At 42.4% G+C, this 27,723-nt stretch overlaps 1 protein-coding gene across 1 annotated transcript in view; it reads right to left on the minus strand.

The window, feature by feature from the left end:
- The window catches only part of cacna1ia (calcium voltage-gated channel subunit alpha1 Ia), a 154,643-nt gene that overhangs the window by 45,275 nt on the left and 81,645 nt on the right, over positions 1 to 27,723 (minus strand). The window contains exons 4-9 of the mRNA XM_068719177.1: positions 27,564 to 27,675; positions 20,462 to 20,595; positions 13,383 to 13,480; positions 8,041 to 8,200; positions 2,724 to 3,072; positions 2,229 to 2,321 (exon numbers count right to left, since the gene is read on the minus strand). Of these exons, the coding sequence (XP_068575278.1) occupies positions 2,229 to 2,321; positions 2,724 to 3,072; positions 8,041 to 8,200; positions 13,383 to 13,480; positions 20,462 to 20,595; positions 27,564 to 27,675 (946 nt within the window). The remainder of the gene's footprint in view (positions 1 to 2,228; positions 2,322 to 2,723; positions 3,073 to 8,040; positions 8,201 to 13,382; positions 13,481 to 20,461; positions 20,596 to 27,563; positions 27,676 to 27,723) is intronic.

The following is a 27,723-nucleotide window of genomic DNA, read 5'->3' on the forward strand; positions in this document are numbered from 1 at the left end:
GAGAGAGGAAACATAGCAGGGAGGAAGAGAGGGAGGAGAGATGCCCATCTGTGTCCTTTGGGTCAAAGCAGGTCTGCAGGTGTGTGGGCCTTTGATTTCCCTCCAGGCTTGCTTCTGTGTGTGTGTGTGTGTGTGTGTGTGTGTGTGTGTGTGTGTGTGTGTGTGTGTCTACAGTATTCCGTGATTCTGATCAGTAGACAGCTTTGCGCATAATCAGGGAGGGCAGTCCAATATCATGCATTCAGATGATCACTGCATTATGCATGCATGCAAACACACACACACACACACACACACACACACACACACACGCACACACACACGTACGTTCTCACTCGTACAGACAAAAGCATGTGTGATCACACACTCACATACACAAATTAAGATGGCAGGCTTACTTTATGTCTATGTGATTCCATACAGCAGCCATCACATACATTTATACATATTCTCTCTTTCACTCACACACACACACACACACACACACACACACACACACACACACACACACACACACACACACACACACACACACACACACACACACACACACACACACACACACCTTCCCAATAACTGCCCCCACTGAGCTATAAGTCACTTTAATCCATTTACTCACACTCTTCAATGTGACACCAATAAAGACTCTTCGGTTGCGCACTTGACAGTATGTATTAAGTATCGAGCAGATAGAGTTGAGAGTCTGTTTGACACTGTGGAGGTCAACCTGAGTTTTGTATCTGGGAACAAAAGCTTATACAGGATCAACTAACAAGCTTAAAGCACACGGTACTGAAACTTCATAATGACAAAACGCCCACACAGAAAGAAACAGAATAACTACAAAACGATACAGAACGAGAGAGGCAAGGTGACCCTCACTGTGTGATTAACACCTTTTGGGACTCATGGAAGTGCCTGACTGAAAACTTCTTGTAGTATCAGCAACACTTCTATGGCATCCCATAGGACCTTTGACTACGAGTTGCCGAAACAGACTGGAGCCTGGCGAGGAAGCTGAAAAGGAGTGGCACATTTGTGTCAATCAATCGTGTACCGCAAAGGCAGCATGTGTGTCTGCCTGGTTGTCAGCTCTTGAGCTCTGTACATTGAAACACAAAGTTTGACTTCAGACCAGGATGCCATCAGCTGTTCAGCTCAATTGTATGTACTCTGCGCTGGGTATTACTATGACTGAAGCATCGGGCTAAACAATCCACAGGCCATGAGATTGTGATCAATGTAGCAGCATAAACCAGGCAAAAGCGATTACACTGTGACTCCATGTCAGCTATCTTTGGGTGCCAAAAGGTGTTTACACTGGGAATGACACCCTCAGGTCAGATCTGCCAAAGAAGGGATGAAATTTAAAGCTGCAGTCGCTGATGCCAAAGATCTCCGGAGCCTAATAAGCACTGTGTTGTGATGACGAAGTCTGTGGGGAGACTGTTTAAGTGTGGTTCCTTTTCATTATATTCCAGTGTGGAAAAACGCTCAGTGAGCTCGTGACTGATTGGTGTATTCACTCCATTCATTAACTCTCACTTGTCTTTCTTCACTATCATTTTGAAGTTCTCCTCGCATCTCATTTCCTCTCTGGTATTTTCTTGTTCTCACTTTCAAGCTTTACAAAGGACTCTCTATTTCTCATTGTTTTTCACCTCTGGAACTTTTATTTTACGTCTGCTGCTACAGAGTGACTGAATGCAGGTTTTGCAGACAGCCAATGGCATGTAAATGCAGAATTAAAGAACCTATATTGTGCCGCCATCTGGCAAGACACACAACAAGCTGATCTAGCTCCTACACACACAGTGTGCAGATATCATTTTTCTCTTTTGGATACACATTTTCTCCTCCCCTTCAACTGTCCTTCCCCCTCTGCTCCCCCTTTTTTCGTACTCGTCACCAAAGATAAATTCCATAACATCCACCTCTTTCCCTCAGACATTGATTGTCCTTTATGTCTATTATTATGTTAAGTCTATTAACACTTCCATCCGATTCTCAGGAAATATCCTCATTCAATCCATTGATGGCAGGAGTCCACATACATATTGGAAATGTTATACAGGGTTTTCATCTCCAGATTGTCTAACTACAGTTACACTTCATTATTTATTTAGCTATTTTAAAATCATCAGAACATACTGTACACTAGATGCGTCAGCTGGTAGGGATATAGCGTACTAATTTAAAAATAAATGTGGTAATGAATTTTTACTTACAATGATGAGTAAAATGAAGTAGATGAAGTTGTAGAAGGAATGGGCATCCATTACATAATACATGATCTCCACCCAGCCCTCCAGAGTGATCACCTGCATTCAGAGGAAAGGTTATTATATTATTATTATTTGTGTTAAGAAACAAATATTTACAAGTTAATGTGACAGGGTTTGCTCAGCTGAAAGAATAGTATTGCAAACTTGTGCAGCAGTCAAATACAAAATGTTGAATCGGTGTTTAAGTGAATCAAATTTAATTAAATCTATGAAGAATGATTGGATTTGAATAGTTCAAGAGATCAAAAAACATCTTGTGTTCAAAAGCAATTATTTGATCGAAATAGCGTCAGCCTTTTTAATAACAAGCACTATTGTTGGAATCTAATCTTTTAATAACTTTACGATCCATCTTAAAAAAAGATATATATTCAGATTTATCATATTACAAGATCAGCAGCCCAACCTCACCAGTCTTCAAACTCATATGGACCATACCTGAAAAATGACGATCCAGGCGTACACAATGTTATCAAAGTTGATGGCACCTTTGTGGGGGTTAGTACTTCCTGTGTGGCATCGAGTGTAGTACTGGTTCCAGTTGATGCACAGACCCACTGCTTCCCCGGCACCGCTACCGTTGGCCAGCGGCTCAGGACTCAAACCCAGAGCCTGTCTGTGGAGAGCGTCCTCCCTGTCCAGGCAGCATGTGCGTCCTCCTTCGCGCCTCGCCGGCACATCAGCACACGACATGATTCCATTGTCAGACGCCAGGGAGCAGATGAAGGGCCGTTCGTCGTTCTCATCTGGCTGGTAGTACGGAGCAGGCAGGGTCATACCTGAAGAGCTGGGGGCGGGACAACGTGAGAAAATAAGTTTGTTGGTCATGGAATCAAATCTGTATACATAATATAGTACATAATATATTAGTGTTTCATGAACACCAAGAGAGGAGAATGTGAAGTATTCAACCAAACCTGTGGGACAACTGCATCATTAAAGGGTGAACAAAGAAATGCAAATGATACAGCATGAACAGTAAAGGCTCTCTTCCCTTTTCACTCACATATATAAACACAAAAAAATATATATATATATTTAATTTTTTCACATATATTTTTTAACACATACACGAGAAAGAGGAAGATCCAGAAGCTGCTGACCTTACTAGACTAATACATTAATCAGTATGGAGGTGTGAAAGATACAGTACATGATTTTGAGAGAAAAACCTGACCCAGCAGTGAACTAACGAACATCGCCTACAGCTAGTGCAGAAAAGCGAAGGCGTGCTGACAGGTGTGGTAAACAGGGGTGAGGTCGTGACGTTGGCAAAATGAGTGGCTTGAGGAGAAATCAAGCAGCACCTTCCATTACATCTAGTCCTCTAGCTTGGAAAAGAAAAGTATGTTTCAGATTGCCACTTTAAATAAGCAACCTAAAGTTGCACAGCAGACATTGTTGCTCAGAGTTTATAAACTACTCTATTATAAACTTTGTTAGTCAGAGAACCAGAGAACTTGATTCAATTTTGTTTTCCCCCCTTTCAGTTGACTTTGCCGTCTCAGGAGGGTCACTGAAACCCACAGCAGCTAATGTGTTCTTTCTTCCTCATATCTTTTGTTTTGTTTTTCTCCTGGTTGGAAGGGTTGGAACTAATACATCCGTTCTCAAAAACCCAGAGGAGCCCTGATGCCAGCGTTTCAAACCTCTATCAATGCGTCAAAAGAATTATTTTGCACCATTTACCATATATGAACACCTTTGCCTTCAATGTTCTCGTAGAACTACTCAAACGAGACGTAAAGAACTGCACTCTTTTGCAGCCATTCTAGCAAATACTACAAGTGCTTTACAACGGGATGTTAAATGCTCCCTCGGATGCAATGGGTTCACAAGTGAAGGATTTGAAGGAGTACCACGAGGTCACTGGAGGGTCGCTCTGACAAGAGCCTTCCACCAGTAACATATGATTTGTTCTTCTTCTAAACAGGCCATTCTCTCTTCATGTATCTGTATGCTTGTGGGATGTCCTGATACAGAAGCAGCTGTATACTCTGTAGGCAAAGGTACAGGCAAAACAGAAATGAAAATGCTATTTACTGAGCTAACTAACCAATTGACAAGCGCATCATTGGAGATGAGTATGTTAAGCACCAGATAACAGATTGTTTAATCATGTAAACTAAGTCATGTGGAAACTGTGTGTGAGAGTGTGTGTGTGTGTGTGTGTGCCCTCGCATGAAATCAGCAGAAAAACAAATTACACTCTCATGCATTGACACCTATATTACACACATACACACCGTCACTGAACTCATTCGCTCCCTCGTGAGTGAGTGAGTGAGTGAGTGAGTGAGTGTCTGATTCCTGCCAAACGTAATGACACACATCTCCAAACTCTGAATCTAACTGATTGCCACCATCTGAAGCACCTCATCATTTCCTGACACAGCTCTCGTACCTCTCAGTTTTAATGGAAGCATGCCAAAGAGTCTGTCTTTCACTTCATATCCAGGGGACTCAGGCTTATCTGCCTCTGTGGATGTATTTAAAGGGACAGCTGCCATTGCTTTGGTTATGAGCTGATGGGGCCATTGTGAGTATATAGACACATTTGATTACAAATACCAAATAAACAGAAGAAGAACAAAATGAAGCATTCAAAGCTCTCTTGCCTCCAAGACAACAATGTTAATAACATGTTAAATTCAAAGCAATTGATTGAAAGTTAAATAATTTAAAGAAATAGCAATAAGCAAACACAAATAGCATTAAACCAATGCAACATTTAGGGAAAACCAACACTGACTGAGCCAGTCAGCGAGCCCTGTTAGGGGTGTGTGTGTGTGTGTGTGTGTGTGTGTGTGTGTGTGTGTGTGTGTGTGTGTGTGTGTGTGTGTGTGTGTGTGAGATCAGACATGACTAGAGTAAATGACGGCACGGTGTGGATGCTCATACCAAGGTCTGGGCATGGAGAGGACAAAAATAGACCCTCTCCATCAGCAGGCCCATTACTGAACACACACATTCAGGGTCACTCGACCTACCGTATTTACTCATTGCACTGTCTCTGTCTCACACTTCAGCCCTCCTTTTGCTGTCTTTCTATTGTTTTTTTTTCTCACATTTTATCCCCGTTTCTCACTACACAGCAGTCTCCTCTCTCATTTTACATTTTTTTTGCACAGGGGGAGACTTATCAGGAAAAGAGTGGCTAAGCGCAAATCATATTTAATCCACACACCTGCTTACCCTTATATATATACTCACATACACCCCAAGCTCATGCATACGTACGCAGTACAACCTTGGCTTATAGTGCATTTAACAGCTAAACTCCTTCACTCCATCTTTATGCTCCTATGTTTGTCTCCTCTTCTTAAATGTTTGTCCCATTTTCCTCTCTTTCTTCCTCTCCTTTGCTCTCCCTTTCAGTCCCCCCTCCTCTCTCTCTCACTTTCACTCATCTCCCCCATTCCCTGTCTCTGCAATTTTCTAATTTCCAATTGTCCCTCCCCTGCCTCCCCCAGTCAATAGCGGGATAGATACCGCTGACATACGAGAGGTGATTCTCTCCTTTTACCTCAACAGAAACCCCACACATGCATGCACACTAATTCCAGGATCGATAGTAACAGTGGACCTATCAAGCTATACCACTCCCCATTGAGAGTGGCTTAGAAACCAGGCATTGATTGGCAAAGTTTACAGGTATGTACTGAGACACACACAGCTTACACTGACTCACTCACAGCGCAGTTTATGCAATTCAATGGAGGACACAAGGGACTGACAACAGAGATGGACATAAAAGAAATAAGTGAAACGTTGTCAAGTGCGCTACATCGGAGGAAGGGATTAAGACTTAAAGCCAGGAAGAGAGAAAGAGAGAGGGGGGGGGGGGGGGGGACCCTGTCAGAGTAGTGGAGCATGAATGAAGCCTGTTGCCCCCCTGCCGGTGACTTGGCATCGCACAGCATGGCACAGCAAAACCTGGCATCACACTGAGAACACACCTGCCAATGGAGAGCGAAACGAAGGGAGGGATCAAGGCTACATTGTAGCAGAAAAAAAGAGACAGTTTCCAGGAATCATATTAAATGAGACTCTGGGACAGTTGGGAGGGGAAGATGGCATGGCACAAAGGAGAACACACCATATAAAACAGATATAGTAGGAGAAAAAAAGCTTCACTTTATGATAAAAATGTTTTTTGAAGTGCCGTTGGCTTCCACTGTGTGGCCACTAGTGTAAGATATGTTTTGAAATGTGGCAGCTCAGAGGTGTGAACGTGTCTGCACAACAAATCGCCCTTGCTCTCTATGTATTTCTTTTTCAACTTGCAGAAATACATAAGGATCAGAGGTAGTCAAAATGAACTGTTAGGTTAAAGATAATAAGAAGGGAAACAGGCTTAATAAATAAATAAAAGAATAAAGCTCAAAGGAAAAATAAGGCAGAATAAGGCATGCAGAGAGAAAGGTAGAGATCAAAAGAGCAAGGGTGTAAAATGGCAAAGTGAATGCTGCACTTGACTGCGACACTCAGCCCACTCTATTATAACCCCTCAGAGCGCTAACGTTAGCCCTTTATTTAGCATAATAGCCCTCAAGCACTAACTCACTACAAGCTTTTTAATTAAGCACTCAAGCACCCTGACAAATCTGCATAATGTGTTAGTAAAATGCTCCAAAATAATATGCAAAATAATACTTTGATTAAATAATAAGCAACAATCTGCCGATCAGCCTACAGGAAGGAAATGTTTTCTAACGCTGGACAACAACTTTGCAGTCGTCTACCGATCCTCCTGGTCAAAATTGTCTTTTTGCTTTACGCCACATAAGAAAGTCAAAGTGGAGTCGTAATCACTATATCACCCTTTTAGCCCGGTGACGATACATGTAGAAAACATTGGCTTAAGTCACCATGTGAAGTGATTACTGTAGAGGTTGTTACAGTTAACGGCGCCTCTCAAGTTTAAGGTGAGGACAAAGCAGGCAGGACTGTGTCAGCTAACAGACACGTGTCCGGTTTCATCCGGCTATAAGATCTGTCATTAGTAGACGCTGTGTCAGCACAACCGGAGACAGAAGGCACAGAGTAGTATATACACGGCTTTATATTAGAACGAACACATCAGGGGCAGGGGCCTTTCTAGCCAGCTGATGCCAGCATGAAAAAAAGGGAAACTGAGAGAACGTGATGAAATCAAACCCTCCTGAATACTGCTGAATGTCACTCACTCACAGTAGGCGATGCTGTCATGTAGGCTCATGAATATGGAGGAATGCAGCTGGAATCTAATCACGTTCTTAGTTGCAAACTGGGAAAAGCTGTACTCTTACTGTTGCTTTGAAGCGTGAGCGAGAGAGATGGAAAGAGGACTAGGTTGAACTGCTAGAAGAGTTATGCTAATGTAGGGAGAAAAGTAAAATACATAACATGAATGAAATCCACGTGAAAAGGAAAGCTATAGCAAGATGGTACGCTCATACGCGAACAGGACAAACTGTACATTTTACTGTACATTCAATATATAATTTTCAATATACCATTCCGTAATGACTTTTTTGAATATGACTGATGGAAGGTAGAAGAATGGGAAGCATATACAGTAGGTGAGGTTTGAGGGCAGGGCCACATCTTCTTTCCCTTATCATCACTTTTTAATTTGTGACACAAAGGCATTGGCATAACACACACACACACACACACACACACACACACACACACACACACACACACACACACACACACACACACACACACACACACACACACACACACACCTCTACAGTGTTTTACTCACAGGTTGAAGTTCTCCTCCAGGTAGCAGCGGTTCCTCAGTAGACCCGCCCACAGCTGCACACCGATGATGCCGAAGATGAAGAAGACGAAGAAGCAGAGCAGCAGCACATTGCCTAGCATGGGTAGAGTGTCTAGCAGCAGGTTCACCAGGATGCGCATACCTGTGTGTTTCAGCAGGTCAATCAATCAATCCAAAGATAGATCATCACATGTTTACACCATTGAATATTTGCATATAGATTGCTTCGTTGCACAACTTCTCTTGGGTATGTGGAGCCTACTGTAGGTCTATTCACACTAAACACTACAGTTACAAATAAAACAAAAAAGGGCTTTGGTAACATTCTGAATCCAGCATGTGGTAAGGTTCAGGCTACTAAAACATTTTGTTTTGACATGTTTTTTGTTCCTGTTTTTGGTTAAATATTGAATAAAGTTTTGAATCAGTCTGGGCTTTTAAATTGAACCGAGACCAGTATCATTCACTAACCATAACCAAATTATCTGGTTATGGTCTAAACATCATTCTTTAGTGGCAGATATTATGGGGAGAAAAATAATATTAATAAATATTTTGCGGATATGTTTGTTAAAACAACACTAAGTGCATTGGTAGCCGGATGGTTCTAACGCATGCCACATAACTGCAACTTGCTGGTTATATTCCCCCCACTTCCTGGAGGCCTCTTCACTGTCAACTGTGCAATAAAGGCAAAAAAAATCTTTAAAAAAAAGAAAGTTCTCTCATTATATTGACAAAAATGTGTAATCCGGGTGGTATAATATTCCCTTTAAAACATTTGCTGATGCAGTTTAAAAGCATTTGAACATAATTTCTCGACCATCATTTTAAAGCATTCCCGATACTTTTGGGCATTCCGTTGAGACATCTACAGCAGTTTAAATTCTGCTAATGACTGCAAACTGACTTGAAAGTATGCTAACTACAGTCCACCCAATAAACGGGCTACATGAGGTCCCATTCATGATTAGATGAAGCCTAATTGCAGAAATACAAGCATGTCCCCTGTTGACCTCATCCACTGTGGATGGGCCGGTCCTGCAGCGATGACATATTGAGATGTGAATATTTGAACATAATGACGGCTGATTGGACTACGAAGAAAGAGCGAGGTGAAACCCACTGATGAGATCACAGCAATCCCGTACTGACACCTGAGAGAGGTGTGTGTGTGTGTGTGTGTGTGTGTGTGTGTGTGTGTGTGTGTGTTTGGTGTTACTACGAGTGTGACTATGTGGATGTCTCTAATTATCTGATGTGTGTGTGTGTGTGTGTGTGTTTTTCAATGCCATACTGGGATTCGTGAATAACAACTCAACAGTAGGTTAATGTGTCATAAACACAACAGTGCAACTAAATTGCCAACAGACTGAATGACAGGAGAGAAGCTGAGAGAGAGAGATGAGTGTGATGATGATGATGTACACATTTTGTACAACTTGTAGACAATTTTTACAAAAATGCAAATACCTGAAATTCATGCCCTACACACAAACACAAAACCATGTCCAATTAAACGCTAGCGGTGAAAAGACGTTCTCAGCGTTACCTCAGTGCTAATCAATGCTGTCACTCCCCTCTGTGATCATGTCAGGGTGCTCATATTTAGAGGCTCATTCATCAAATCAACATACAGTGTGTGTATGTGTGAGTATGTGTGCGTGTGTGTTAGGCTTGTGCCGATTGCACAATTTTTTTTTTGCACTGCTATTAAGGCATTTTCTAATTAACTTTAATTAACAATCAGAACTAAGATTCAGTTCTGCATTTACAGATGTTTCTGGTAGTGCCAGCTTACTGTCTCTTTTCCGTGGATCTGACACCACACATAGTAGTTAGCGTTGTGGATATGATTTGGACTGTGATGTTAAAGATAAGATTACAATGCCGTGATGCCGTTGACCCATGGCGATCGGATCATCTATTGGATTATATGAAAATCAAACGCCAACCCTTGTGTGGGTGTGTGTTTCTGTATGTGTAGAATTAATTGATTTTGATTAGATACTGTTAATAAAAACATTTTCAGCTGATGTGAAAAGTGGTCAAAGTGCAACATGCACCTCACGCCAAACTTTTATAATAATGGTTTTTTTAACGGCAAATTCAATCCTGCCTGTGGCCAGTTGACCGAAATCTGAGAATCCAGGAAAAAGAAGAGTCTATGCACCAGTCTTCCTCCTCTGACTAATTTGTCTCCCTCCTGTGGCTAATTTGTCTCGTCAACTGGTATTAAATGGAGATCAGTAGAGTCGCTGGTGTGTATGTGTCTCTGGTGGCGGCTGGAGGCGAGTCTAAATGTGTTTGTTCCCCAGGGTCCTTGTCATTAGGCCACTATTCCATTAGGCCTAATTGGGTGAAGAGAGGGAGAGACGGGTGGAGGGGGAAAGAGGGAGAACGAGAATGAGACACTGCCCGAGGGTGTGCCGAAAAATAGGGGAGTGCCAAGATAAGAAATAAAGCAGGAGAGAACAAAGAGAAAGAGAAAAAGGCTACATGCAAACAAAACACAAACAATAAAAGGGAGGAAAGCAAACAAAAGTAAGCGGAGAGAAAAGAAACAGCATGGTATCACACAAATCCTTCTTTTTCTCTCATTCTCTTGCTCCTTCACTACCTGCCTCCATCTCTCACCTCGCCGAGTGACTACACCAGTTTGCCAGCTCCTGCTGTTTTCAGATAAAGATGGATGCCTCCCCTTGCATCACAGTGGAAACACATTTACAGTTATCTGCCGGTGCTATTTACTAAACCAGGAGAATTCTCTTCTTTTCTCTTCCTCCTAACACTAGTTTCTATCGTGTTGTGTTTTCCACTCCTATTCTAACGCGCAACATTTTCACCCCAAAAAAATGAGTCTAACGAGAGAGAGAGAGAGAGAGAGAGAGAGAGAGAGAGTGTGTGTGTGTGTGTGTGTGTGTGTGCAGGGTTATTATCTGTCATTTTGTTGGAGGGTTACAAATTGAGGTGTGTGAGGGGTCAGGATGCGCTCATCCTCCCTGTGTATCTGTGGGCAAAGCAACGATCCGACAAAACAAGGAACAAATAGCTTCAGCCCCATGCTTCCTAACCCCTAATGGGGTCACTGATAGGGGACGGAATCAGGCTCCCACACACACTCGAGCAGCTTTGCAGCTTACTGATCATCAGCTGCTGTGGCTTTCTTAAATATTTGGGCTGAGTAGGTTCTTTGTCAATGGCAACACTTCGGAGCGCGTGCAAAATTGAAATCAATTCCAGCTCTGAAGACAAGCAGTTTTTTCAGGTAACTACAGGGAGTATAAAGAATCTCCCATGATTGGACACTTACGTGGTGAGCAAAAATCAGTACGAATTTGCTCTAGGTAGAGAAAAACGCTGTAATTTTGGATGTGTCTCAAAGGTCTGTATTTAAGGCGAGACACCCTAGGTGAAAAGGGTAAAACAATTAACTAATAGATAGCACATGTTAGAATCAAGGGGGTTTTACTGAGAGAATTTTGGATATCATTTTGCATCACTCAATAGATCAGAAAATACTGTCAACAGCCAGAGGACAAAATAAAATTGATTTTCCACATGTTTTCAGGAATAAAAAGTTCTATAAATCAGTCTATGAATAATGTATGAACAAAGCCATCTGTAAAAACCTTAATTATATCTAAATATAATTAGATATGAATGAAAGTGTGGTGTATGTAAGTGCTACTGAAGTGTGAGACAATGTACAAAAGTCCATTCTCTTTGCAAGACACTACAGGTGAATATGTTAAAATATGCAAATTAGGCATTATCTATTGCTGACTATTGGTGAATTGAGGAGAAATCTACAGATGTAAATAGACAAAATAGTGAAATCAACATATAAGCGTGAGTTTTGGATGTTTTCTTTCCACTAGTCTGAAAGAAGACATGTTAAAGCAAAATAGCCCAAAATCGACCAAAGCATGAAAAACAATTCTTTTGCTTGTTTCGCCTTAAAAACACGAGAGAAAGATTTTCAGAAGGAGGCGTTGAAAGCAGCAGTGAAGCAAAACTCATGATATATATACTGTGAGCTGAAAGGGTAACATAATTGGTTGAACAACTTCAGATGTTTGGGTTGTACAAATAACACAAAGAGCCTGGCGGACAAAAGTGTTCTATCAGTCCACACCTGCAGTCTGACAGTCCTGTGAAGCAAGAGAGCATTTCACAAGCAGACTCACACACATCATCATCATCATCATCATCATGGTCATCTTCCTCCCTCACATGTAAAACTTATTGATCAAAGTCTCCCAACAGCATCTGTCCCCAAGGCCCCAACTGAATTAGTCAAGAAGGGAGTCAGTCTCTCTCAATGACTTGAAGATATTGAGGAAACCTTTCTAAGTTTATATGCCTTGTTAAGAAGCGTTATTGTTATTATATTATCTAGTTATTATTAGTCATTCACGTCAGTGTTTCATAAATAAGGGGACTAGAAGCCCTAGACTTACTTTGGAGTACTCCAATGGGGTAAGTGAGTTGTTGTTTTTTTAATGTTATTTCAAAAAATATCAGTCATGCATCATTCCTTAAATAATTATACTATAATAAGTTCAATAAACAAATGTAAATGTAGGTTCAATAAACCACATGTTATACTCAATGTCCCTATTCTTGTGTTAATTGACGGGAAATGTCAACAGCTGCAAATGCTTGGCGCTGGTTGAGGGATACTTCAAAAGGGGGAACATTGTTGAAAAAAAGTTTGAAAACCACATCAACCGAATAATATAAAAACACAAAATGACAGATAACATAACAGAAAATTGATTTCAAACATTTCTGACTACTAATCTGAAACTTGCTGCTGAAGTGATCAGACCAGTCTGAACCTACTGAGGCTTCGGCGGGCTAATTGGCGCTTACACCGATTAAGAGATGCCCGTTAGGGCAGCAGGACAAAGAAATCAATAGGAGTTAAAAAGTTTGGCCGAGAACGGAGTTTTAGATGAGAGGAACAGGGTTGTGGTCACGGACTGATCAGTGGAGCAGCATTAATGGACGGTTTGTAAATCTGATAAAGCTGTGACTCAGGGCCTGAGCAGTGCTGTGTGATTTAGCATGAGATGAATGTTTAATAATCCCCGTGGGGAACAGGTGGCATGCGGGAGCACCAAAAAAAAGCCAGAGATGTAATACTGAATATATACATGAATTTTCATGCAGATGTATTTGTGCTTAATGTGAACTGACAGACACACAACGAGAAACTACAAACACAAGTGCAGAAAATACACATGAATGCACAGTTACCCAACACTTTTGACCAAACAAATACACACAGACAAAAAAACCCCCCAACATGTTCTCACTTGGCACTCTGTTGATGGCTTTGAGGGGCCGAAGGACCCGCACCGTCCGAATTGCCGACAGGTTGATGTTCTGCAGGTCCAGCGAGTATTCTACCATCCTGGAGAAACAAGGCAGAGAGAAAAGGAAAGGCAAAGAAAAACATCATTTAACCTTTCTGCAGACTGGGTGAGCTACTGGTTCACAATATGAGCCCAACAAAAAAAAAAAAGATCATGGCACCAGCTGGACTGGCAACCTCTGCTCAAGCTACATCAATGGTCATTCTTTGATCTAACCTCACCTGTTCCCTCCCAGAGCTGTGTGAGCTTCAACAGTTTGGGAGATGCACTGTAAAGAGCGTCGCAACACTCAAGAGGAAGTGGTGGTGGTGGGGGGGGGGGGATGTGACAAAAGCATCAAAAGGGGAGAATAACATAAAATGGAGGTGAAAAAGAGAGAGCGGGGGAAAAAAAGGGGGATTCATTCTATTCTAAGTGTAGCCTGCAGGATGTTGTGGCTCAGTCAGAGGCTGGCATCTGTTAGCAAGTCATTTCCACAGCATGGCTAAGCTGTTTGTGCCCCAAAACCACTTTCACAGGAGAACGGCCACGGTTCGCCATGTGTGGAAGCAGAGAGTGTACGTTTATATGTAGCACGCTTACGTTACACGACGGTTATCATAAACACAGAGAGCGCATAAGTTCTACTGTGCAGCGTACGTGTTTTAAATGAGAGCGGAAATGCCAGAGAGTGCATATATGTGAGCAAATGGTGTACATTGTGTAATAGTTTGTTTTTTTAAGTGTGTCTGTGTGCAGAATTGATGTGCCCAGGGCTACAGCACAATTGGTAGGGCATGATACCAACAGCAGCAGCACCATCACAAGCTGGAAACACCCGAAGCACAACCACTGGCTCCGACTAAACAAGCCACGCTCACTGTCTCCCACACAGACAGGCTTATGAACCATTTCATTTACAATAATGCAATGCGTTATTAATCCCCACGGAGGAGTTGTTCCCATTTGTCCTTCACCACAGTGCAGAGTAACACAGCAGCTCACTCTAGAGTAGGGTTACTTTTTGTAACGAGGGGGTTGAGTTACTGCACCGTTGTTCTAAGAACTAATAATTCATACATATACAAGTGAAATGTCAAATAAACCTGCCGAGGCGCGAGAAGGAGCTGGACCACACCCTTGGAATGCCTGACTTATACTCAAGCAGCTGCAGCGGATTGATTGTAGCGCGGTGTTTGTTTTTGGACCTGCGGGTTTTTAAATCCTTTGTCAGGCGGTCTTTGATGTATTTGATGGGCTTGATTCAATAGTTTCATATAAGTTTGGCCCAAAACAACTCCATGGCTGGAAACAAAAATACAGAAGAGTTGGATGATGAGGAGCAGCAGCAGCTCCTGGAATTAATAAAGGTGGTTACGTTACATTACAGTCATTTTAGAAGACGCTTTAATCCAAAGCGACTTACAATTCAGTATCTATCTACACCATAGACGCAGCTACGGGAGCCATTTTGGGGTTAAGTGTCTTGCTCAAGGACACATTGACATGAGACTAGGAGGAGACTAGGCAGGAGCTGGGGATCAAACCGCCGACCCTCTGATTGAAAGGTGGCCCTGCTCTCCACTTAGCCACGGTCACCTCTTGTGGTTGTGGTCGTTGCCGTTGTTGTAACGGATGTGAGGAACTCATCTCCCGCCTCTCATTTTTCAGGTGTGCGGTGTGTCTCTGCAGCTCTCTGCCCAAGCTTTTCCGCAGAATTATAACTATGCCTAAGGAGTGCCACACTTGAAAGAATACACCTTTACGAGGATATAGAGGCATATCGCAGACCAATTTCCTTTACCCGGGTTCGGTCGAAAGGTTTCGCCACACAGCAGCTAGATGAAAATGTTACAGTGCAGAGAAGAGCCCAGTGGTCGTTTTTTATCACAACCTGCCTTAAACATTTTAGTATCTGTGGTAGCTCTAATCGTTTTATATGGGCTGCTGAGAGACTAAACACAAGGCTAAAATGTCAAAAGGGGAGTTTTAAAACAATTAAAGCGTACACATCCTCCCTTTAGTGAGCTCAAGGGCATCATATTGGATTTCAAACAATGTTGCTTGATGAGATTACAGGGTGAGAAATAAGCTATTAGATAGATGACACCCACAAAAGCAAAAACAATTGCATGGGTGTTTTGTTGGTGACCCAATTGCATCTGGGAGACAGTCAGAGCATGCAGATAAAGTGAAGGAGAGAGCAGAAGATCACAGATGTGCCTGTGTGTGTGTGTGTGTGTGTGTGTGTGTGTGTGTGTGTGTGTGCAGGCGCACTGTGTGCATGCATGTGTGTGTACGTGTGTGCGCTCCATAGAAGTGCCTCTTCCTGTACTGTACACATCAATCAGGCCGCTGTGTTTGGGAGGGTAATTAGTGGACTGCCGCAAGCGTCCTTTTTATGATTGTTCTCTATTTTTCACATTCCTTTTTTGCCTGTGATGCCTTCATCTCATTCATGCTTTTATGTGACTAGTGTGTGTGTGTGTGTGTGTGTGTGTGTGTGTGTGTGTGTGTGTGTGTGTGTGTGTGTGTGTGTGTTTAAATCGATATGAAATGCAGAGCTTCAGGGGAAACCTAGGTTAGACCTTGTGAGGAGAGTTCAAAGGCACATTTAACATGAGAGACAAGGAAAATAACAAAAGCATGTAAAATTTGTTGTGACATAACTGTCAAATTAACAACATCCCTTCATCAAAGTTACCATCGAAGTTGAAGTTCCGTGTCGAGAGAGTAGTTTTTACGCATGATTTACATAAAAAAACTTTTTTTCTTTTGACAACTAAAAGAAATATTGTGAGGACGTCCGAGGAAAGTAGTGAACATTGTGAGCCAGCTGCAGTGCCGTGATGTTTGTTCCTGTCTACTTCTGTGTTACAGCCAAGCTGCTGAAGACGAGAAGGGAAAATCATCACGTTTCTTTGCATATATCTGAAAAGACGCAGCAGCTGTCCACCAGGTTGAGTCAACGCACAGCTCCTTAATATGCTTGAACAATACAAACTCAGTTTATTTATATGGCACAATTCAGCAACTGATCTGGTAAATTGTTTTCAACCTACATTAGAATTAATGTGGAAGGCCAGGCTGAAATACTTCATCCCCCTGTGACAGCAAAGAGACATGCTACCATATTTCTGTTACTGCAGATACCAGGCTGGGAAAAAAAATAAGTCTCAGTACAGTGGATTATGCTAAAATAAAATATACAGTATATAAAATAAAACAGACTGTGTGCGTGTCAGGGTTACGGAGCAAAAGTACAAAACCCCCTTTAGAGGCTTTCTGGGTGAAAGCCTGGTCTGCAGGGGGTGTGAAGGGGAGATGACGAGCGAAGATGTTCATCCAAGCATGTGAAAAAGGAAAGAAAAAGAGAGGGAGGGAGCAGGAGGGTTAGGAAGCGAGGTGGTGCCTGTGGGTAACAGACATGGAGCTCATAGCAGACTGTCGGCTGTGATTTGGCCTGGCAAGTTTGGCAGTGCCCTCTGCAATTACCCTCGACGCTAATCTAATGGATGCTGCCAAAAGGAAAACGAAGATGAGGAGGCGTTCACACAAATGCATATACAAACACAGGAGCGCACATACACAGATTAAACAAACTCAAAAGGCATAAACTCACAGACTGTAATCTCTGTGTGTAATTCCTAGCTGCAAACACACACACACACACACACACACACACACACACACACACACACACACGCACACACACACACAAACAATGAGCAGCCGCTGGGGATGAAGTGATTCGGCTCAAATGAAGATGAATGTCCCTCCACCTACCCTGGTAAGTCTGTTGGTCTACCTTTCTTTGTGTGCTATTATACCAGCCACTCTCTCTATCCATCTCTCTCTCTCTCTCTCTCTCTCTCTCTCTCTCTCTCTCTCACACACACACACACACACAGACACACACACACACACACACACACACACACACACACACACACACACACACACGCTTGCTCTATCGCCCATCTCTGAGCCTCTCATTTCACTTCGTTCAGAGCAGGTGTTTGAGCAGGTGTGTTTACTTTTGTTTTGTGCACATGCATCCATCTAGCGGGTGTGTGTGTGTGTGTGTGGGTGTGTGTGTGTGTGTGTGTGTGTGTCCCGCCTGTGTGAAGGACACTTTGTAAGAGTGAGCCAAACTTATGCAATAACTTACACAATATATGATGATGGAATTGGATGTTCTTGTGGGCAGGTGTTATGGATCTTTCAGCAGTGGGTGTCTCTTGAAATCTCGCTTTTGAGTTCTCAGTTTCCGTCTTTTCCTTCCTTCTTCCTGTCTGCCTTTTACCATTTTTATTTCCAAAGTAAACACATGTGCTAGTCCAAAACATGTGTACCATCTATTCCCCTGGATTCAAGTATGAAGCAATATTCTGGTTGTGATTATTGCGGAAGGATTCTAAATTATATAGCATGTTTTCATCTTTACCCTAGTGACTACAATAGGCTTCACACTGGCAGCATGCCCAGTCTTCTGTTATACTGTAGTGTGTACTGTCACTTTATTGCATGCACAAATGACTCATTAGGTAAACTATCTACTGCTTTTATACTGTTGAAAGTTTGACTGCACAATAGCATGAAGACCACATCAAGTCATCACCTGGATTTATGAAACCGCTTCCAAATTAGCAAAATACAAAGCTGCATTTAAGTAAATTATTTATTGTGCAAAAATACCATTTTGGTAAGATTCCAAATTATTTTAACATGGTTCCAAGTGCTATTCATATTTGATAGACAACTGCATGAACAACACACTCAATTGCAATTGTACTGTATGAACTTTACTGACGTCAGCGGATAAAGAAGGAACATTGACGTTGCTTTGTTTATATCTGTAGTTTGGTTCCCTCTGCTTTGTCCTTCTGGTCAATGTAGTGTTGACACTGAAGAAACCAGGAATTATAAGTCACAAGGACTGACAGGCCTCTCAATCATTAGATAGCCTGGGTGACCTGTCATCCTGTATCATCAGCGCTACACAGAAAACTCACAAAAAGAAAATGTAAAAAAAAGTCTGGAGTGAGTGAAAATATTGAGGAACTTAAAAGAACTTGACGGCTATATTAATTTCTCTTCTCTCTGATTTTAATAAAGAGCTTAGAAAACCCATGTACCAATACTTGGAAGCAGTAGCCGAGGCTGGACTGGAGTCAAAGTGAGGGAGACGAGTCCTGGGGCCAACAAGTCTTCCAACTAAGCGACTGATAAGTTGTTTGTAATTGCCCTCCAGAATAACACACAAAGTGTGTTCTGATATTATTCCATGCCCGACAGGACAACATTGTGTCTCAGTCAAAACTATTACAATTCATTGTTTCAAAATAAAAGCAGTTTCTAATCTTACAATGCTATAGTTAAAGGGAAAAATTCACAGATTTTCAACCTCATCTCCGTCTGTCTAAGTGAGGGACACAGTGTACTATAACACGGCTGCAGTTCTCGCCGAGATCATCTGTGTCTCTGGGGCACATCTTGAAAATCTTCAGTTCTTTCTGCGTCCGTGAAGTGACGGTGACGTCAATGTGGGCAAGGAAGAACTACAGAGCGCTACTTTAGCTTGGGCAGCTGACGGGCTCATCGCCACTCAAAAAATTCCTCGATTCCTCCTTGCTTTGGTTGCAAACTACCTACGCTTTTCAACAGCAAAAATGGCATTCCAAAATATGTGTCTGCAGAGGGTTTTATGGACAGGGATTTTAACAGTGTAGATTTTACATTTCGTTTTGGCTGACTCAGATATTCAGCCATTAAGAGGCTGCTCGAGGCTGCAGCTGCAGCGGGGAGGATATGGCCGGCGGGGACTCTCCAGAATCTGAGCTGTCAAGAGCAAACACCGACTGGTGGGGCCTTTGCTCAAATTGTTCTCCGATGCTAACAGAAACTGAATCTTTCAGCAGCAATGAATGTCAGCGTGGCCAGTTCTTGCTGGATGCCGTCGCGGACGACAAACCCAGAGAGAACGGGCCGTGTGTGCATCACAACGCGTGACAGAGGTGTGCTGGTGACCGTCTTCAGGATCCTGCAGATAAACTGGAAAAGACAACCATAGACCAGCAAGGCATTGTAATTTGCGAATTTAATGGTCTGTCTCCGAAGAAGGAGTGAGAGCCACCAAAGAGCCGCTGCACATCTTACTCTGTGAATTAAGGATTTATTGAGACCAAACCAGAGTTGCTGATTGAACAGTGACAAGCCTAAACAAGACGTGTTTGGTGAGTTTTATTCGGTTTGAATGAACAGTGTTTTGCAATGCTTTAACAAGACATTTATGCCCGTCTTAGGTAAGTGTCAGAGAGAAACCTCAATTCATTTGTGCGGTTCTATTTTTCTGTTTAGGTGTAAGAATATTTCCTTCATTGACTTTCTGTGTGTTTATTTTGTTTTGTTTATCAAACTAAAAATGCTAAGAGAGCTTGTGTATGGTAACAAACTTGCACTCCTGGCACACGTCGGCACAACTGAGATCAGCTATCTCGATCAATATAGCGCACACTGAGAAATTCATTTTTTCAGTGGGCTCCATTAACCATCAGCTCTGATTACACATCCACATAAAACCGTGGCAAATCTTCCCATTACGGTTTAGCTAGGTTTGCTCTGAATTTGTGTGTTTTTTTGTGGCTCTATAACAATGTCACTTTACTTCCTCCTTTGTTCAGGATGAACAACATTCCATAAGGCTGCTAGAACACTTTGTCACTTTAAAAATAGACATAGACAGATTGTTGCGGTCCAAATCTTTACGTGACAACTTTCTCACCTACCCACATGAAATAGGAAGCTCACTTAATTTATAAGCAAACACTGAAAATGGTGTGAGGGCAGCAACAGTCATCATACACAAGTTCTTTACTTGCTAATCACTATGAACACTATGTCATTCAACTCATCAGCAATACAAGTGAACTTCACGAAGTTCAGTCATGACTGCTAGAGACCCTTTTGCCTCATCAATGTCCCCACGACACAACGTGACACATTTGAACAGAAGTGGAGTTCATGATATGGTTGCTTACCCAGCCATGACGATGAAGAAGTCCAGCCTGTTCCAGGTGTCTCCCAGGTAACAGCGACGGCCAAAGATCCCAAGAGCCACCATCTTTATCACCATCTCCAATGCAAAGAAGATGTAGATGAATGCATCGAAGGCCTACAAGGAGACAACAGGAGAGAAACGTGAGAAGAAGATGCATCACATACATTTAGCCTGAAACACATTCTAGGCTCAAGCTCAGCTTTGTCAAAGCTCCCTCTTTGTCTTTTTTTGGTCCTAGTGAATGAGGAGCACTTGTCATTTATGCTTTCTCCTTTTTAAAAGCACTCCATAGTGGTTAACAGCAGACCTGCTGCTGTAAAAGAAGAAATATCTGGCTCGATGGAATCCCACAAAAATAAAAGACAAATGGCACATGTGCACACTTCTCAAGCCTCAAGTGATCGTTTGGGCCGACCCCCATCTATTCAAATACCTCAAAACAATCCATGACCTTCTATTTTCCACATTTCCACGGCATTGTGACACTTTTTAAGTGTGGCCAGTTCACACTCCACAGCAGACTCATCACAAAGCTCACGGGACCTGTCAAATTAGCTCTTTTCCCTCCAACTGCCCTTTTAAAGATCACAAACTACCATCCAATAGCACACCAACAGAAAATGTGACGTCCAAGACAGATGTGCTCTTAATCGGTTTCTGTGTGCTCTCTAGTAGTGACTATATAGAATCACTGGTGTCTATTGCTTGAGCCAAGGATGCTGTTAACATGGTGTTTTGGAATGGCTTAAAGGAGCTAAATGTGTGTATGTGTGCACACTGAAGGAATATCACACAAAACATATGGCGCCCAATGTGAACCAACCCACGCTGCAAGACAGGAATCACTAGAGAAGAAAGACGTGAAGAGGAACAACAAAGTGAGGGAGATCCAGGTCAAACCTCAGAGACAACAAAGATGAAGACTGAAGAGGCAGCGAGAGATTAATGAGAGAGAGAGAGACAGATGAGCTCATATCTTTGCCATGTCCTGCTTGCATTATTATGTTCAGATCACTAGCTAAAGCTCCTATTGTATTTTTCGGAACAAAACTCTTCCCCAGTGCTTTGCCCCTAGGCTGTGTGACTGTGTTGGCTGCCTTTTTATATATTCCCACAACATATAACTCAAGCTGCTACCTCTTGACACAGAGACTTTCAGGGTCTGGAAATACAAATTAAAAAAAAAAAAGCAATGCAGCTGCATGGCTGTTTGTTCACAAGTCATTGTTCCTGATTTGGATTTTGTTCTCAACCTGTACTCCACACACACACACACACACACACACACACACACACACACACACACACACACACACACACACACACACACACACACACACACTCCTACGCTCTTTCAAATGGGATCATATTTTTGCTACTGCTTGCTTTGCTGACCATGAAATAAACAGTTTGACCCAAATTGCAAGAATGTTCACCCACTTAAATTTCTCTTCTATCTACAGACAGACTCAGGGCAACAACAAATTATAAAGGAAACATACCAGTAATCAAATGTAATCTTTAGCTGACAAGTTGAAACAACCCAGGTTATAATTAAATCCGAATTAAATCCGTAGCTGAATATAAAAACGGTTCTTAAAAGCTGGAAACATACAGATTTTGAAAGATCACAAGAACTTTCCAGCTAAATGTCGCTCTAGTCTGCTACAGTACAGATAGTACATATGCCCTGGGAAAAGAGTGTGTGCACTCAACAAACCAGATGGCAACAACCAATACACATGCTGCAATGGAAAAACTATTTTCCACAAGAACTTAAAGGTTATTACTTTTTCCGGGTTTCAGGCAGAAGTTAAATGACAAACTAGAGACTCAACCAGAACCCACAGCAGGCTAAGAAAACACTGATATGTGGTACATTTGGACAACTAAGAGTAATAAGCTTCAATTGAAGAAAAGAGTTTTTTTTTTTTTAATTCATGCATTAATGCAGCTACAAATGGTGTGTGAAATGTTGTGGATTTATTCATGTTGCAGCAGTAGCAGGAGACGTTGCTTTCTCCAAGTCAGAAATAGCAAGAGTCAAGAGCCGGGCTACTATAAACTGCATCCGTGTGGACTTTGTCTGCACCATTTGGCATATATACAGTTGTGGTCAAAAGTTTACATACACTTGTAAAGAACATAATGTCATGGCTCTCTTGAGTTTCCAGTTATTTCTACAACTCAGATTTTTCTCTGATAGAGTGATTGGAACAGATACTTCTTTGTCACAAAAAACATTCATGACGTTTGGTTCTTTCATGACTTTATTATGGGTTAACAGAAAAAGTGACAAAATCTGCTGGGTCAAAAATATACATACAGCAACATGAATTAGCAATTTTGGTGACTTAGAAAGTTGTGTCAATGAAATGAGCTTCATAGCATGGCCTCTTAACTTCTTGTGAGTGATTATGAGTGACTACAGCTGGTGACTTCTCTGAGGCCATTTAAATAGGGCTCATTGGATACAAACGCCCACAAACGCTACAATGGGAAAGTCAAAGGAGCTCAGCATGGATCTGAAAAAGCGAATCATTGACTTTAACAAGTCAGGAAAGTCACTTGGAGCCATTTCAAAGCAGCTGCAGGTCCCAAGAGCAACAGTGCAAACACTTGTTTGTAAGTATAAAGTGCATGGCACTGTTTTGTCACTGCCACGATCAGGAAGAAAACGCAAGCTATCACCTGCTGCTGAGAGAAAATTGGTCAGGAGGGTGAAGAGTCAACCAAGAACCACCAAAAAGCAGATCTGCCAAGAATTAGAAGCTGCTGGAACACAGGTGTCAGTGTCCACAGTCAAGCGTGTTTTGCATCTCCATGGACTGAGAGGCTGCTGTGCAAGAAGGAAGCCCTTGCTCCAAAAGCGCCACCTTAAGGCTCGACTGAAGTTTGCTGCTGATCACGTGAACAAAGATAAGACCTTCTGGAGGAAAGTTCTGTGGTCAGACAAAACAAAAATCGAGCTGTTTGGCCACAATGCCCAGCAATATGTTTGGAGGAGAAAAGGTGAGGCCTTTAACCCCAAGAACACCATGCCTACCGTCAAGCACGGTGGTGGTAGTATTATGCTGTGGGGCTGTTTTGCTGCCAATGGAACTGGTGATTTACAGAGAGTAAATGGGATAATGAAGAAGGAGGATTACCTTCAAATTCTTCAAGATAACCTAAAATCATCAGCCCAAAGGTTGGGTCTTGGGCGCAGTTGGGTGTTCCAACAGGACAATGACCCCAAACACACATCAAAAGTGATAATGGAATGGCTAAATCAGGCTAGAATTAGGGTTTTAGAATGGCCTTCCCAAAGTCCTGACTTAAATCCCATTGAGAACATGTGGACAATGCTGAAGAAACAAGTCCATGTCAGAAAGCCATCAAATTTAACTGAACTGCACCAATTCTGTCAAGAGGAGTGGTCAAAGATTCAACGAGAAGCTTGCCAGAAGCTTGTGGATGGCTACCAAAAGCGCCTAATTGAAGTGAAAATGGCCAAGGGACATGTAACCAAATATTAGCACTGCTGTATGTATATTTTTGACCCAGCAGGTTTGATCACTTTTTCTGTTAACCCATAATAAAGTCATGAAAGAACCAAACTTCATGAATGTTTTTTGTGACAAAGAAGTATCTGTTCCAGTCACTCTATCAGAGAAAAATCAGAGTTGTAGAAATAACTGGAAACTCAAGAGAGCCATGACATTATGTTCTTTACAAGTGTATGTAAACTTTTGACCACAACTGTATATGGATAAAAAAATAAAGATATCTAATAGCCAAGATGGAAATGAGTTGGCACAAATGCCGGTGTTTGAACTTAAGCATGCATGTGTGTGCTCAACACTGTAAATGCATAAATCTGTGCCTTTTTTTTGCACTTGTGCAAGCGTGGCTTTCTATATGGAGAACTGGCATGCCTCGTAATGCATTGTGAAGACGAGCTGTGTGTTCCATCCCTGTGTATTCACCCACACACACACACAAACACACAGACTCGGCACACACAGAGCTGGCAGAATGCAACGGGAAAGACTGGAAGATCAGTCTCACATGCTGTTTAAATGATGTTTTGATAAATAATGCAGCCTTGCACGCTTCGCATGTAATCCGACGTTGGCCGCGCCAGTCGGATCCCTGTCGGGTTCTGCACCGAGTGAAAGGGGAATGAATTCATCATAGTTATTTGTCACAACCGGCAGATTCCTCTTCAGTCAGCCTATCAGGTTTCATTGCCAACATGATTTGTAAAGAGGTGGAGGCTGTCCTGTGATGGGCTCTTTCATGATTTGAATATAGGAGCTGGTGTGGAAGCTACTTCATATGCTGTCAATGTGCTTGACGGGAGGAAAGTGGTAACTAGGTCATCAGAATTAAAATATTACATGCGTGTCTTACTCTACTTGTGGAATGAGTGAATGATGAGAGTAATGTGTATCGTTCAAAAGTCACCATGCAGACGATGTATATTTCACACCAAGTGACAAACAGGTGAGTGAAAGTAAGAGCTCTCTGTGTGGTTTCTGATCATCCGGAGCTCCATTAAAAAGGACGATCGGGTGCTGATTTGAGGGTATAATGAGTCCTGTCCCATTTAAATCTAATCAATCAAATTTAAGGTAGAAAAAACAACTTTCCATTTGTGTGTGCTGACCATGCATAATTTAGGCCAGAGAAGGCTGAAGAGGAACCCCCGCCTCCTTACAGCAGGTACAATCTCATCCTCGACTTCTGGCTGTGAACTTGTTTACTTCTCGGACAGATAGTCTCTTAGAACAGAGACTATCTGCCTCTAAAACGTCTCAGTGCTCCTTTATTAAGCAGTGGCGGGGGGGGGGGGGGGGGGGGGGGGGGGGGAGTATCAATGTTCTTGCTTTTCAAGAAACAAATTCCAAGTTACTCAGCAGCCAGTTAGCTTAGCTTAGTACGAAGACCAGAAACACGGGGAAGCAGTTAGCCTGGCTCTGTCTTGAGGTTACAAAATCTGTCTACCAGCACCACTTAAGCTCACTAATTAACCCATCTGATCTCATTTGTTTAATGCGAACAAAATCAACCTGTCGTACTGAAGTCTCATTGTCACTTTGATTGCAAGGAAACCAGTGGAGACATGTTTACCATACAGACAATTGAGAGGTATTGATAATCTATACTCTCGGAAAGAAAGTGAAAAGGTGTATTTCCCCAAATGTCAAACAATTCTCTTATGTTTAATTGTATTTTTAGATATTGACCAAGGTGCACCGCACCTAAGAGCCTTCACTGAGACTTTGAACCCCTGAAGTCCAGCTCTCTGCCTCGTTAGGAGGCCCAATTTAACCCAGTACACAATTATGTGAACAGAACCTGGGGTAATGTGTACACTGTTTGTGGCTGTTATGTCTCTTTGCTCCAGGAGGTGAGGTGAGGATTTTCACAGAGGGCCAAAAAAGCACGTGAGGGCCACTCTAACAATCTACGCCGTGTCAGCAAAATCCCTCCCGTTACCATTAGCAACACCCAGAACAGGACCCCTCACACTACCTGGGGAGACAATATGCTTGTTAGAAAGACAAAGCAGAGAGGAAAGGGGAGAGAGAGTGTGTAGGATGGGAACATAGGGAGGAGTGAAGATGGTATTGGATGGAGCGGTAGGAGGAGGACAGAGAGTGAAGCAGGAAGATGTGTCGCACAGTTTTAAAACTGCAGCGAATGCTTATTTGAAATCTCTGCACAATGAAGAGAAAATCCGATGAGATAAATAAACCTATTACAGTTTGGTCTGGGGGGCTTTATTTGATATTATAATCCACTCTAATGTGCTGTAGGCAAGTGAGATATTGGCAGTGCAATAAGTCAACAGAGCAACAGCACACAGGACTCGCCAACAGCACACATGCAGGTTACTGCGGACAGATTTTCAACGTCAATGGACATTAGAACCATCAACTAAAAAGCATGCAAGGCAAAATAAGGTCGTCCTTGTCACATCTGAAATTGCCTGCACAAATTAACTTCAATGAAAAGCAATTACAACCCCCGAGGAACACACCCGAGTCCTCAGCCAGGTGGCAAATTACAGTAGTAACACACAACCCACAGCAGACCTACTGCACGGCTTACAAGCAGAAACAAAAAGGGAAATATCAGTAATTTGGCAAAAACAATACAATAATGTGCTCCAACATGAGTATAAATAATAAGAACAGAACTCAACCTGCTACTAACTCTGTTACAGGATCAATCAAGTCCACAAGCAATGACAAGGCAAGCAATCAAAGACATTGATCTATAAATATCTGGCTTACATTACGGTCATTTAGCAGATGCTTTTATCCAAAGCGACTTACAATTCAGTATCTATCTACACACCGTAGACGCAGCTACGGGAGACATTTTGGGGTTAAGTGTCTTGCTCAAGGACACATTGACTTGAGACTAGTAGAGCAGGAGCCGGGGATCGAACCACCGACCCTCTGATTGAAAGGCGGCCCTGCTCTCCTCTTAGCCACGGTCAATCATCTTGAGGAGGTGCACTGTTAACTCCCTTAAAGTGAAAACCTTGATAATTTAGAGAATAACTACGTTAAAACTCATCTCCCGGGTTAATGTCTGGGGGCAGCTGTGGAACAACAACATGGTAACAATCAAGTGCCTCATCAAGACAGACTGATTCAAACAATGTGCAGAAGAAGAACTGAACCCTGTGAGTGAAACTTTATCGGCTGTGGCATTTGCGGCCATACACAACCACAATTTCAACTATCGGTCCTTTTCTCCACAAGTGTATTCTCATCACAAAGTGACAAAATCACATGCGGCTCAACAAGACTATATTAAAACAAACCCAATTCCCAATTCCCTGTTCAGACAGCAGGAGAAAATATGAAGCTTTCAGGAGGGAAATATTGCAGCTCAGTGTTTGTCTGCATCACAGCTTGAGAAACAAGGACCGCTTGTTGTGTTTATGTTTATGTTAATTGATCGTTTTGTTCCATCTCTTCATCGGTGCGCTGACACGTTATTCTTACACACACACACACACACACACACACACACACACACACACACACACACACACACACACACACAGAGGTCTACCTTACCTGCAGTATCTGGCAGCGGTCCGAGGTGCAGTCGATGTTCTCACAGGGCTGGTACATGCCCAGTGTCACACAGTTGAGCAGGATCACCATGATGCTAATCCTCTCGAACCACGTATGAACAGGGCTGAGGTTAAGGAGCATAGCAGCTGAGGAGAAATGC

The sequence above is a fragment of the Cebidichthys violaceus genome, unplaced genomic scaffold (assembly GCF_023349555.1).
Source record: "Cebidichthys violaceus isolate CVI_PGR_0920_01 unplaced genomic scaffold, fCebVio1.0.p SCAF_23, whole genome shotgun sequence".
Classification (NCBI taxonomy): domain Eukaryota; kingdom Metazoa; phylum Chordata; class Actinopteri; order Perciformes; family Stichaeidae; genus Cebidichthys; species Cebidichthys violaceus.